At 32.3% G+C, this 14,866-nt stretch overlaps 2 protein-coding genes across 2 annotated transcripts; one reads left to right on the top strand and one right to left on the bottom strand.

Moving 5' to 3' along the window:
• The first annotated feature begins 4,511 nt into the window (after positions 1-4,511).
• Positions 4,512-12,722, top strand: Lrrk (Leucine-rich repeat kinase). The gene has a single exon (XM_076388017.1). It carries the CDS (start codon positions 4,514-4,516, stop codon positions 11,891-11,893), a length of 7,380 nt encoding a protein of 2,459 aa, XP_076244132.1. The 5' UTR covers positions 4,512-4,513; the 3' UTR covers positions 11,894-12,722.
• Positions 12,723-12,816: 94 nt separating this feature from the next.
• On the bottom strand, positions 12,817-14,842 carry LOC143185225 (oxidized purine nucleoside triphosphate hydrolase). Its single transcript, XM_076388041.1, has 3 exons — positions 14,238-14,842; positions 13,360-13,505; positions 12,817-13,007 (listed from the first exon to the last, which is right to left on the bottom strand). Exons 1-3 carry the CDS (start codon positions 14,387-14,389, stop codon positions 12,817-12,819), a joined length of 489 nt encoding a protein of 162 aa, XP_076244156.1. The 5' UTR covers positions 14,390-14,842.
• Between the last annotated feature and the right edge of the window lie 24 nt (positions 14,843-14,866).

Raw genomic sequence — 14,866 nt, 5'->3', positions numbered from 1 at the left:
AACGGACTAATTTTATCATTTGTTTTTAGTTCAAATAACGTTATTATCTGTTACGAAACTGAAATAATTTGTATGGAATTCAACAAGAAATGCTCTAATTTCTATCAGTTTAACTAATATGCATATATAATTCTATTCAGAATTCTTTTTATGAGGAAAGACTGTATTTTATATTCTAATAAAAAACTTTAGTATAGAAACTTCGAAATTATAAGTCAAACTCAAGCGATCTCATCGTCAATGTAAAATTTCTAAAAAATGCATATGTAGATTGTTTTCATGCTCATTACTTGACGGTGAAATCTGCTCGTCGCGAAATGCCTTCTTGTACATAAGGTGTAATACACAATATTCTTTTTTTCATCACAAAGAATCAAAGTTTAAGAAAAATAAAATAATACTTTTTTTATAATTTTTGGAAAGTTTACGTAATTCATTTCTATATTGTATAAATTTTAAATGTCGCAATAGAGCATTTATCTAATTTAAAAACGCGGCGTACAAGAAGGCTTTAACCTGAACTAATAAATACACAAAAAGTATATTACTACTCACGAGTATAAAGCTATACCCGCGGTCACCATGTATGCTCGTCAAATCAACAAAAACAATACAACCAGTCATTCGTGTCGCTTCGAACCTTTACGTTCTACGACATGGTTGAGTGACCGGAGGAACTGTAAACATGCGTTACCTTAACACCCACGGGATGAAGGCAGCTCGACGATTTACCCAGGGGGTGTCTGCTGGGCCTGAAATTAAAGAAATAAGAAATATTAAAACATTACTTTTCAAATTTAAAAATTTCAAACTTAAACTGATTTCTACATTTTCTTTTTAATTTCAATAAAATAACGCTTACATTATTCTTCACGTTCCGACACCTGAACTCGCCAGCACAGGAACTCGTCTTCCTTGACATAAGTATACTTCACTTCCAGTAAAAAATCTGTAACAAGAAAGGAATATAAACCTAGAGTAAATGTATTTGTATAAAAACGAATGTTTCGTGTGAATAATGAAATATGTTTAAAAACTAGAATAATAGGAAGAACGTGCACTAAAAGTAGGTAATTAGATAAGTATAAGCTTTAATAGTAACTAGAAGTAATCAGACGTCAATGAGTACATATATGTTATACTTACATTAATATTCACCGAGCTGTCAACAGGTCTTATCCATCTGATACTTATTCACCAAGGAAGTGACGATCTTTTGTGTCAGGTAGATCGTGAAATCGTGGTTAAGTGGGGGGCATCAGTCACCGCTATAAATTATATTTTAAAAATTTCAGTTCTGCTTCCAATGAAGCTAGGTAGAAAAAGGGGGCAATAAAATTATAAAAGCCACTCTGAAGTAACATACTAGTTCATTTATGACATATTTACAACCATTTTTTCAAAAATATTCGCATTCTGGACATTGGCGTTATATCGTATGAAGTTCAGATCCGAATATTCTATAAATTTGATGTATTCAAATTACATACAATTTTTTTGTACAGAAGAGTGATAATATCTTGTGTATTTCCAAATAGTACAACAATTCGACAAGTTTTACAATCATAAAATGAGAAATTGTAAAAAACTTACTTTTGCGATAATTCTACACTCCAGCGTTATTCCATTCGAAGAGGACTGCGCGCGCAGCTTCGAGAGTCGAAGAGTAGTAAATGCGAGAGAGCTTCAGAAGAAACTACAGTGCCACCTATTATATGAAATAATAGAATACACGAGAGATTCTCAAAGCAGGAATTAGAGCCTTTACAGATTGCACAAAACAAAATGGGGGTTCTCCTATTCTCACCAGTTACAAATAATAAATAATACAATAAATTTCAGTAATATGTAAAAAAATAATACTTGTATTTTACTTTTGAAATTATGAAAATGTAACTAACACTCGAAATGCATTATAATAAAAAACAGAAATACATCATCTATATTTTGCTACAAACAGTATAAAAATGCAAATGATTCGAAATTTGTTACAATTACACTAATTTATTAAGGTTAGTAGAAAAAAGCTGGATGAGATATGTAAAAAAGTATCTGTACAATTCAAGAATGATGACCACAAATTTTTCAAGCAAGTATTATTCATTATAATTATCGAAATTGAGATAACCTTTTCGTTAAATATGTGACAGAACATTAAAATGAAAGGCACATACCTTTTGGAATAATCGGAAACCATCAGAAACTGGACTGAACACGTTTAACTTAATGAAAAATACACACGTCTGACCCCAAAGGCAAGCAGGAACGCAATAACGCCGCGCGCAGTTTGTAAATAAAGATGGCTACCGCGCATGACAGTAGTGGCGGGAAAAAGTACATATATGAATGAAAAAGCGATGCTGCAGTTTCATAACGATATAATTTAGAATATATATTAACATATTAAATGAATTAGCTTATTTTTTAAAGTACTTATGTAGTTAAGCGGTATTCTTAAGATATTTATCTAATTAGTTTTTGAAAATATAACACAAGTAGCGCATATAAAAAGTTGCAAAATGAAAAATCAGATCATTTCACATTTTAAATACTTTCAGCACTATTTAATTTTAATTCTTATCACTCGTAGCGTTGTAATCTTATTTTAGACTGAATCGATAATGTCGGGCGTGACACACAAATGGTACTCACAGTGATATGCACAAAGTGCAAAGTAATTTTAAATTAAATCAACTGTTTGAAGTTACTCAAATTGAATAAAAATAGTTCGCAATAGTAATTCTATACGTATAAAAATATACTTTACGAAAACGTTATTACAACTATATATATACATATTTTATATAAAAACCTAACTGACCAATATCTGGTATTAATTAACATTTTTCACAAAATAATAATGATCGCACTGTGATTGTGGCGCAACTTTGGAAAGTTGATATTGTTAACTATCTTATAAAACGTAATTTTTTCACTAGTTCTTATATTTTCGCTGCTAACATAGCATGTATAAAAATAAACCGAATTTGAAAGTAAATTATGAATTAAAAGAAGTCCATCTTATACTTCAAACTTATTGTAATTAGAAAAGAAAACAGGTGTTTAATTATACTTATAGAAATGAAAGCAATTCGAATATGTTTCAAACAATAAAAACTACACAACAACAATAAAAATTCATTGGTTTTCGCGTATTTGATATTTGGATCAAGGTCTACGCTCGGTTATGGTTAATCTCAAGTAGGTGGAGTAATATTGAACTTGAAAGCATATCATTATAATACATATCCTATTACTTTTAGATATAAAAATATAAATCCTATTTAAACTCCTTGAATTTAAAATTTTTAATTTCCTTTAAATTTTAAATTTAAATTCAACTTTAATTTAAATTAATTTAAATTAAAATTTGTATCTATCCGTAACGTACTGCATAAAAAACTGTAACAAAAAGCTTTACAGTACGTAATAAAAAAAAGTTTACTTATTAAACGAAATTATTATACTATTCTTGTAATTTTTATAAACTATAATACCTTCATCTCTTGCGACAAATATCATAACATTATAACTATTATGGACAACATAGAAGTAGATCATGTTAAGTATAGAAATTTCACAATAGTTTGTATCTGAAATTGAACAAAGACTTTTGGTAGTAACGGTAACAACATCCTACTATTACATATACGTGTGCTGTATGTAATATAATCAATTGACGGGAAAGGTCAGTAATGGTATTACGTAATATCTAATATAATACCGTTTATTTAAATCGATCCGGTGTTACTGATGCAGAAAATCGCAGCTAAAGGTGCGTACAGTCGATAAAAAGAACTGGCAAAATGGCGATCACTCAGTGTTGTGTTTAGTGTTACGCTTATTACTTGTTTCTTCAATCATCGTGACGATCGAGTCGCTGTACTGTCAGTGCAAAAAGAAAGTTGACGGACAAACAATAAAGATTTCCTTGTTCACAGCAAGAGAAGCGGGAAATTATTCGAAATCGATTGGACATGACTAGTGATACGTTACTTGATCGTACTCCAATTAGTATACGCGTTTACACGTACGTAAGAGCTTTGTACTTATTCATTCTACGTAATTAGAAATTTTGAACAGAATATTGCCTAATATGATGATGAGAGAGATTAGAGTGAAATGTTGAAATTTTCCGTGTCAGGAAAATTTTGTGAAAGCTACATTTAGAAAACACTTTTAATGTAAGGATAAATAAATAAGTAAAATTGAAATTTTACAAATGTATATAAACGATTGTAAATATTTAACTTCAATTTTGGATACAGTGAACGTATCCAATATAACAAAAAATTGTAATATCTTTTGTATATTGAATTGTGATGAACACAGAATATTTGATTTTGTTCGAAATAAAAAGTTATACGCAAAATATCATAAGAGAAGAATACATAGACAATGTGAATATGTAACTGGAGATTCAAGCAAGATATAGATACAATCTGTAAGTATATAGAATGAGTAAGTTTGTATAAAATGTGAAAATAATATATAAATGTTTGTAGTTCACACCATGGAAGATTATACTCCTATTGATGAAGACTTTCCTGGCCGATTATTACACCAAGCTGCTTTATGGGATAACGCAGAATTATTGGAAGATCTTCTGCGAGGAGAGCATGCACAATATATAAATAGTCAAGATTCATGGGGCAGAACACCTTTACATGCAGCAGCAATCACAGAAAATTCAAGATGTTTAGATGTGCTTCTGTCTGCTGGAGCAAATCCAAATATACCATGCGGGCCGAGAGGCTATCATCGAACAACATTACATGTATGCGCAGAACATGGTCACAGTTCCAATATTGAAAAACTTGTGGAATATAATGCTGATCTAATGATCCAAGACAATAATGGGGATAAACCATTAGATGTAGCTGAAAAAAATAAACAAGATACATGTGTAAATTTACTTAAATTAGCAGCTGAAAAATATGAATTGGCAAAGCTTGCATCACATGCTTCTTTACGTGCAACTTGCATTCAGGGTGATACTGTGGCAGCTAAAACCATTATACAAAATCTTACTACTGACTCTGAGTCTATCATTAATATGGCACCTAATGGTGCAAATACTCTACTTTTCATAGCATGTGAAATGGGCCACAGAGACATTGTTCGTTTACTTCTAGATCATGGTGCAGATTGCAGAATACATCCTGTTACAAAATATTGTCCATTATACATAGCTTGCTACAATGGTAAAGTTGAAATTGTGGAATTACTACTGCGACATTTTCCTAAACAAGTACAGTCTTTAACAGTGGAAAAATGGTTACCAATTCATGCAGCAGCTATAAACGGGCACCATTTGGTTATTGATTTACTATTAAAATTTGAATATCCACAACAAACGTATCAGCGTTATAAGGACTCATCTGGGGAATATGAATACGAAATGCCGTTTGATATTAATATACAAGATGTTACAGGGCAAAATGTTCTCTACATATCTAGCATGCTCGGGAATACTAAAATTGTAGAATTATTATTAAGCTATAAAGTAAAAGCAAAGAAAATCAAAGAAGAAGATATGGGAGTCGCACAACCGCTTCCCATGTCGAAAAGAAAAATTTCAAGTGGAATTCAAAGATTGATGTCTAGTTTAAATTTTAGAAGTAAAGCATTTGATAAAAAAGATGACAATATGATTTGTCCACTAAATCTAGATTTGTACTGTAACAATGCTAGTGAAACAGCTTTACACGCAGCCGTGAAGGGGAAGCACACAGAAGTCGTCACCGCCCTGTTATTAGCAGGTGCCGATCCTAATTTGCCTGTAAAAGTTCCTTATGATCAGAACGATCCAGAAAACAGTTACTCTAGTGCATTAATTATAGCTTGCCAGCAACGTGATATAAAAATCGCTGATCTTCTACTGAAACATGGTGCTGTGGATAATACGTGTAAAGCAATTAAAATTGCCGCACAAAATAGAGATGAGCCCTTGACGGCAAAACTTTTATCCATAAAAGCTTACCCTGACTCAGAATATAAAATCAACAAAAAGGCTATGACTGAATGTACGCAAACGTCTCATTTTTCCGCATTATCTTCTTTTGGCAATGTGACATACTCGACATTATTTCCAAATACTCCAACAATGATCAACTGGCACGATCAACAATGTCATCTTTCGCAAATACGATCTCAGTGGCTAATTGACGCTGTATTACACGTTAATAAAAAGCTGAGTGCAAAAAATAATGATTTGGTCCTGTATGCAATTACAAGGATAGATATTTCTCATAATTCTATTACCTCTGTACCATCTACCGTATTTTATTTACAAAGTTTACGGTATCTCAATTTGGCTCAAAATAAAATAGATAGTCTGACGGCTGAACCGAAAAATCCTAAGGACAAGTTGTGTCCAGTTTTAGAAGAGATGTATCTTCAAGATAATCGATTGGAGCAATTGCCAGAATTTATAATGAATCTACCAACTGTGGAAATTATGGATGTTTCAAATAATAAATTGCAGTGTCTTCCAGACAATTTATGGCGTGCACCAAAATTGAAGGAACTAAACGCATCGTTTAATTTATTGAAAGATCTGCCTAGTCAAGTATCTCAAAATATTTCCCGAAAATCGCAAAGAGACGACTCCTTAAATAATAGCCCTAGTAATAGAAGTTTAGCATCGCAACTCGCTATTTCACGAGAAGATTCATTGGAGTTCGAATCTTTTACTAAGATAGCAAATGCACAAATTATCGAAATGGATCGTCCTCATGTTTGGACTAGATCGGTCCAAGTTTCAGAAAAGATATCAGATGACAATGAAGGCGGAGCAAAATCTGTTTTGACATCCTTGAATTTGGCGCACAATTTATTTAATAGCATTCCAGTGGCATTACCCTGTTTGGCTGTTAATTTAGTAAGATTAAATATGGCTTACAATTCTCTCAGAACTATGAGCCATATAACATCTTATCCTGCAAGTTTAAAACAATTAGATCTGTCCAATAATCAGATCTCACGATGGCCCAGCTTACCACCCCTGGATGGTACCGATTTAATGGACGAAGCAAACACAGCATGCTATTGTCCTACTACAAATGCACAATCTCCAATGGTTCCAGGAAGTAACAGACAAACGGCCACCTCTTTACGCGATGTAGTTCTCATGTCGGTTTGCACGCATAGACGACATTTACGATTAGAAAATTTGAGAACGTTAATTCTTGCTAATAATTCGTTAAACAGAATACAATTAACTTCAATCGACGATGGAGAATTGCCTACTTTAGAAGAGGACACCGTAGATAAAGATACAAAACTGATTTATTCTGGCTCTAAATCCTATCTATTGTTTCCCAATGTTAGCATGCTTGATGTAAGCAATAATAAATTAAAAGAGATTCCACAGAACATTTATGAACTCAATAATCTCTCTGTATTAAACATAAGTGGTAACCCAGATATTGTTGAATTACCACCACAAATGGGATTATTGTCTCGTTTATGGAATTTAAATACTCAAGGTTGTAGATTGCAAGAACCTCTGAAAACAATGATTGAATCAAAAAAATATAAAACAATGGATGTTATTGGTTACTTGAAATCGATTTTAGAGGATGCAAAACCATATGCTCGAATGAAATTAATGATTGTAGGAATTCAGGGTATTGGTAAAACTAGTTTACTGGAGCAGTTAAGACAAGAAGGGGAAGTACCGAACAAGAAAAAATCATCTGAACACTGGGCAAAAAGAATGGGCAATAAAAATATCAATGCTAAAACTGCTAGAGGAACAACAATATCTACTGTCGGCGTTGATATAGGCGACTGGATCTATGAGAAGAAAGTCAGGGGTCAGTCATCCCATGGGCCAGTTTATCTTAGAACATGGGATTTCGGCGGGCAAAAGGAATACTACGCAACACACCAATATTTCCTATCCAAACGTAGTTTATATTTGGTCGTGTGGAGAATTACAGATGGTTTCAAGGGTGTCTCTGAAATATTTCAGTGGTTGGTAAATATTCAAAGCAGAGCCCCTAATTCTCCAGTAGTTATTGTTGGCACTCATTATGATTGTTCATACGAACATAGTGAAGCGTTACAACAATACATTCGGGATAAGTTTATAAATGTTGTGGATGCTGAAAAGTGTGGCTTACCAAAAGTCATGGAAACTATCGAAGTGAGCTGTAGAACAAGGCATAATATAAAGATGTTGTGCAATTTGATATACGATGTTGCCTTCAGTCTAAGATCACCTGGAAGCAAAGAATTATTACTTGAACAAAAAGTTCCTGCCAGTTATCTTGCCTTGGAAGATGTGGTAATACAACTTGCACACGACAGGAAACTGTCAGGTGCGGATCCGGTTCTGAAAGCTGACCAATACTACGCAGCAGTGAATAATGAACTTCAAAAATTACACAGATCGTTCAGGGATCCCGCAGAACTGCATCAGGCAACGCTTTTCCTTCATGAAAACGGCATTATTTTGCATTATGACGATGCTACCTTGAAAGATTTATATTTTCTTGACCCACAGTGGCTTTGTGATATGTTAGCGCACGTAGTGACTATACGCGAAATAAATCCGTTTGCTAGATCTGGTATAATGAAATTAGACGATATCCAACACGTTTTCAAATCGTCAACGATATCGTCTGTAGATACACAAGGATATATAGTTAGCTTATTAAATAAGTTTGAAGTTGCATTAACATGGGATTATCGTACTCTACTAATTCCTTCTTTACTACCAACTGAGGAAGATATTCTAAGAAATAATCAGATGATTAAAATTCCAGTAAAAACGCGAGGTTGGCATGTACGCTCTAAAAAAATTACTTCTCCGATGATTACATTTCAGAATTCCTCAGGAGATAAACAAAATACTGAATGTGTGTTAACATCTAGAGCACAACCAGATTGCTCTGTTACAAGACTGCTTCTGATGTCTTATTTCCCAAGTGGCTTCTGGTCGAGGCTCATAACTAGAATTCTAGCTGATGATGCTATTGTTGAAATTGTGATGTCATTTTTAGCACCATTTAAAGACTTTGTCGATGATAATATTTTTGTAAGTTTGTTAGATATGCAAGCAGAATGGGTACTTTGGCAGACGGGAATAGAACTAAGATATGCTAATATCATTTTACTACGTCTCAAAGAAGTCAATTACAATTTGAAAAATACACCCTATGATTACAGACAATATAAATTTAAGTTGAAGCAAGATGGTATATGGTGTACAGTGGATCTAAAAAATTCAGCAATCTTAGAAATTTGGTTTCCAGTTGACACGTTGGTGATCAAACAACCTATAATGTCGGATTCGGCTGAGGATGAACCAATGGGTTATCAAGCAATCGTGGTTGAACCTCGTCCAGAAAGCATGCCTCAATTATTAGCGTTAATAGTAGATCATATTGATATTTTATTAGAGGACTGGTACCCTACGTTAGGGACACGTTTCGTGCATACATCTGAGGGTAAATTACTGGTCACACGACTAATACCCTGCCCCCGATGCCTATTAAATAATGGAGAAAATGAAAATGAGATCAGTGATAATGATCGTTTAGCGGAAGATATTCAACGATATTACGTGAATAAGGAAAGGCAGAGTCAAGATAGTTACAAGTCAGATGGTGACAGCGGAGTAGGCTATGATAGTTTAACATCAAGCAGGATGCCATCTTTAGAAGGTCATCCGGATATTACTAAACAGAATACTCATTCTGAAGGAATTCTAGCATATTCTTGGATGGTTGAAGAATGTATTTTATCTGCCTACAGCAATAAACCTATCAGTTGTCCTAAGCATTCAGATATACCATTGTCACATGTAGCTCCAGATATTATTTTTATGGATCTTGGATCAAAGCATTTAATAAAGTCAGAAGACATTAAATTAGGAAAACTTCTGGGCCGAGGTGCATTTGGGTTTGTTTTTAAAGGACTTTGTCGTTTACCTGGAACTTATCAAAAGGCTGATGTTGCTATTAAAATGTTACAACCTATTCCACCAGGTCCGAATTCAAAACAGTCTGCTGTTCTTGCTTACAAAGCAGCACAAAGTAAATGGGATCGAGATCCATTACAATACGCTTGTAAAGCATATTGTACTGCTAGACAAGAACTAAATATTTTGTTAACATTAAGGCACACAAATATTGTACCATTAATTGGAATAGTAGTTAGTCCTCTGGCACTAGTGCTAGATTTAGCACCACAAGGTGCATTGGATATTGTGTTGAAAAATTATAAACGTTCTGGTGCTAAATTAGATCCGTATACGTTACAAGCGATAATTCTTCAAGTAGCGAAAGCTGTGGAGTACCTTCATCAGCAGCATGTAATTTATAGAGATTTAAAATCAGAAAATGTTTTAGTTTGGCAAATGCCTTTACCATTCCAAGATCATCCTGAGCATCCGGTCCATGTTAAAGTAGCTGACTATGGTATATCCAGATTAACATTACCAACTGGTGCTAAAGGATTTGGTGGAACAGAAGGGTTTATGGCACCTGAAATTATTAAATATAACGGCGAAGAAGAATATACCGAAAAAGTTGATTCCTTCTCATTTGGAATGTTTATATATGAATTGATTACTTTAAGACAACCATTTGAAGGCCATGAAGCAGTGAAAGAATGCATTTTAGAAGGTGGAAGACCACCATTAACATATAGAGAAACATTTCATCCCTGTTATGCTCTTGATCTGATGGTTATATGCTGGGCTCAAAATCCAAAAGACCGGCCAACAGCTAGCCAAATAGTTTCGATTGCGTCTGCACCTGAATTTACTCATCTTATAGACGTAATAATGTTAACTGAGAGAACTCAAGTAACTGCTATTACCATGACAAATAGAACTATAGAGGAAAATATAAATGGAGATGAGATTTGGTTTGGACATAACAATGGTGAAGTTGATATGCTGTTGGGAACACAGAAAGGCTGGTTACAACATGTTAGAATCGAAACGCCTATAATACCATATGCAATGTGTGGAGTAGATGGCTATATCTGGATTGGCGATAATGCAGGCCAAGTACATGTTTATTTAGGCAGTAATTTTGGTTGCGTCGGTAGCTTCCATTTAGAACCTGACCACAGTAAAGAATCAAAAGTGGTAGGTTTAATTTATTTAGAACAGATGAAACAATTTGCAGTAGCATTGCACAGTGGAAAAATATTTTTATTATCAAATTCTTTTACTCAAATGAAAAGAAAAGAAGTTGTGGGTGATATACAAGATAATGTAAAGACATATTCCTTGGCAGCTGTTTATCGGAAAAAACGCGTATTAGAATTGTGGGTTGGACAAAGTTTTGGTAGAATATCAATTTATGTGTTAAAAGATAATAACTTAATCGATACAAAACAAGCTTTTCATGCCACTGATGAAGCTGTTAAGCATTTATTTGCAACTTATATATTAAGTGCTGAAAATTCCATTTTATCATATACATACCCTGGATGCATTGTGTATCAGTGGGATGTGGAGACTAGGCTAATAATAAATAAGTTAGATATGTCTAAATTAGTACCTTGTTCAGAGAGTCTGAAGTCCATTTCTATAGAAGAGAATTTATCAACAGAGAAGTGCCAAGTAACAGCTCTAGAGACTTGTAGAAACCAGTTATATATTGGTACTACTTGGGGATGCATTGTAGTAGCTGAATGTAATTCTCTTAGACCTATTACGGTTTTTAGACCTTTTGAGGGTAAAGTATGTCAAATAATATCATTTAAATCAACTGACGAAAAGAAATTAGTGTTAGCAACAGTTGGTCAGGGTTACAGAAGCTTAATTTCACGGTATACAGATTTTCCAATTGATAGTTCAGATGTTGAAGATCTTAACCATAGTATGTATGCTCTATTGTGGAGATCTGAACATTGGTCTGCTGCTTAATTCTAAGTTTTTTCATAGCATAAAATTAAGAGTGCTTCATGGTGCAAAGATAAAGAGTGATATATAACAGGTTGAAAATTCTATACGTCCATAATATACTTTAGTCTCTAGATTCTAAGCTTTCCACCTTGCCTCATATAAGATCTCTTGCAGTGAAATTGAAAATATCCTTTAAAAGTGATATTTTCTATACGCGCCTGAATGCTAAGGCTGGGGCCAGCCGCAACATTTTTTAATATGCGTGTGATCTACTACATTTGTTTCCTCATTGTTTTTACAATACGTGCGTTGGACGCAGTGACTGGCCGCGTATAGAAAATCCCACCTTAATCTGTCCAAGCTCTAAGGTGCTTGATTGAAATATTTTCTGCAAAATATTTACTTGCAGAACAAGTATAGTTTGAGCAGGATATTTTTATCTTTTTGTGATGTAACACAATATAGTTTTATAAATTTGCTATATTATTATAAATACTTAGGTTTACAAGATAATAGTACACCAGTTTCATAGAAAGAAAATTAGAAAAAAATATTGACCTCGCAATGTATTTGAAAAATCTTTTATTTGTTGATCTCTAAAACATTTCTAGACTTTCTGTATATTTAAGACAGTTATTTTTAACATAGGTAAAAACATATTTGTTTTATTTGACGTAGAACTGCAGGTACAATTACTGTAATATCACTGTAACATATTTGTATAATTATTGCTTAAAAAGTCTTTTTCAATACAATTTGAGATTAATGAGTGATATGAACAAAATAATTCTAGAATGGTTTTACTATTAGAATTATTAAATTAGAGTAAAGCCAAATTTTATGATAATTATAAAAATGTGAAAGTGCATTTTTTTAAAGACTAAATTGATATCTAAATGAATGTGTGAATGTTGTGTGTAAAATATGAATGTTAGCAGACATAATTAAGAAATATGATTTACTGGTAGTTCTTCCACAGTCTCAATATTATGCTTCAAAATTAGATCCTGACCTCGGTACAAAAAATATCCTTTGAATAATTCTCCCCGTAACATATAAGGGAACCAATATTCATCATCCGGCCACATTTGTTTGAAAGGAATATCTTTCAAGTTATACCATTTTGGCCTCATTTCTGAACAAAAAAATATACATATATGATATACATATATCTATTTATTTTAGATTTAAGTAGGTAAGCTTTGATTATAATAAAAAAATGTAGTTAATATTTTTTCAAACTTTCTCATTTTGCTCAAGCATGTTTTTGACTTCTTTTAAATTCATTTTAACAATTTAAGTAACTAGGATTACAATAAAAGAGAAAATTACTGTACCAAGGTTTAAATGTTGGCAAGCATAGAATTATTACTTTATCAATGAAATTGTCCATAATATGTACATATAATCAATAATAAGAACAAATATCTGAATAATTGTGTGACATCAATTTTAGTTTGAAATTTCAATTTTAGAAAATGAAATACCTTCAGATTCTGTTACTTTTCCAGAGTATTTATATGTCTCAAAGACATGAACTTCTAATAATACCTTGTTCCCTTCAAATTCAAATTCTAAAATACCAACTTTTTTTAAATCCTTTGCAAGTAAACCGCATTCTTCTTTCAGCTCACTGTAAAGTTGCAAAGAGAAAGCTTGAGAAGCTACTTTCAATTTTTATTTGTTATATTTTACACGTGTGATAGCAATAATGTACCACAATATATGCAATTTAATATATTTGCATATATTCCTGCATATATTTTATCTACAATTAAACTACTTTCCTCTCAATTCTATTAGCATCACATTTAGTTATACGTAATATTTTATATTTATTTAACTATTTAAATCTGTACCTGTGCATACATGCAAGCTGATTCATGGATATTTTATAAAATTCTTTTTAAACGTGTGTATAACTTTGACTATTATATTGAATCATACCATAATTACAAGATACTCAAATAATGTTTAACAATGTATTGAAATTATAAGATTATATAATTTTCTATATCATTCTAAAATACGTTCTACATGCTCTGAGAAATCCCTATAGGTACAGATTTTGTTACATCAAAGATTTTAAATGAAATATGGATAAATATTGATAAGCATGATATTATTTAATCAAAATTTGTATCTATACTAAATCTCCATGATTCATTTTGTATGCTATTACATAAAGATAATAAAAAAATCTTTGTTGAAATTCATTGTTATTTAATATATTAATTATTGCAAGATAATAAAATATTGTTGAACATAAAATTTTGAATTTACTATTGCGATGAATCTTATTCAGAATGTGAGTGATTACAATTACATAAAATGATTATAGTGGATTTTAGAAAAGGTACATTACCGAATAGCACCTTGAACAATTGTTTCTCCAGATTCCACTTTACCGCCAAAACCATTCCATTTACCTTCGCCGAATCCTCTTTTTTTTAAACCTAATAAAATCTCTGTTGTTTTTCGAATGAATACCAATGAAAATATTTTTCTTGAAGACATTATAAATGTTCTTAAATTTACTTTGTATCTTGAAACGTATTACGTCCAGCGTAAAATAGAGTAATTTTCAACCTCGCGAATTATTACAGTATTTCTATTATTCGGATTATTTGTTATTTATAGTAATTATTAGTATTTGATCGTCGTTTATCAAACGACATAAATTAACTACAAAAGTAATAAAATCTTAGATACAAATTTGAAGTACAGGTTTTAAAGGTTATGACGATAGAAGACACGTGCAGAATACTACTAAGGGTAGCTTTTGAATTTTCCGCCCTTACTTAAAAATGCTGCAACCGCAACGCACGAGAGACTACTGGTAATGGTAACTATACATGAACGAGAATTTCACATGATTCGTCTTTTAGTTGTTATATACGAGTTTTTAGGCAATTAATTTAAAATTTATTAATTTTTCTAAATCCTGTTATATTATTTATAATTGAATGCAATTTATTTGTATTAGCAATGCAA

This window comes from Calliopsis andreniformis, chromosome 2 (assembly GCF_051401765.1).
Source record: "Calliopsis andreniformis isolate RMS-2024a chromosome 2, iyCalAndr_principal, whole genome shotgun sequence".
NCBI classification, from domain to species: domain Eukaryota; kingdom Metazoa; phylum Arthropoda; class Insecta; order Hymenoptera; family Andrenidae; genus Calliopsis; species Calliopsis andreniformis.
The sequence above is the reverse complement of the archived record's forward strand: the minus strand, read 5'-3'. Positions and strand labels throughout refer to the sequence as shown.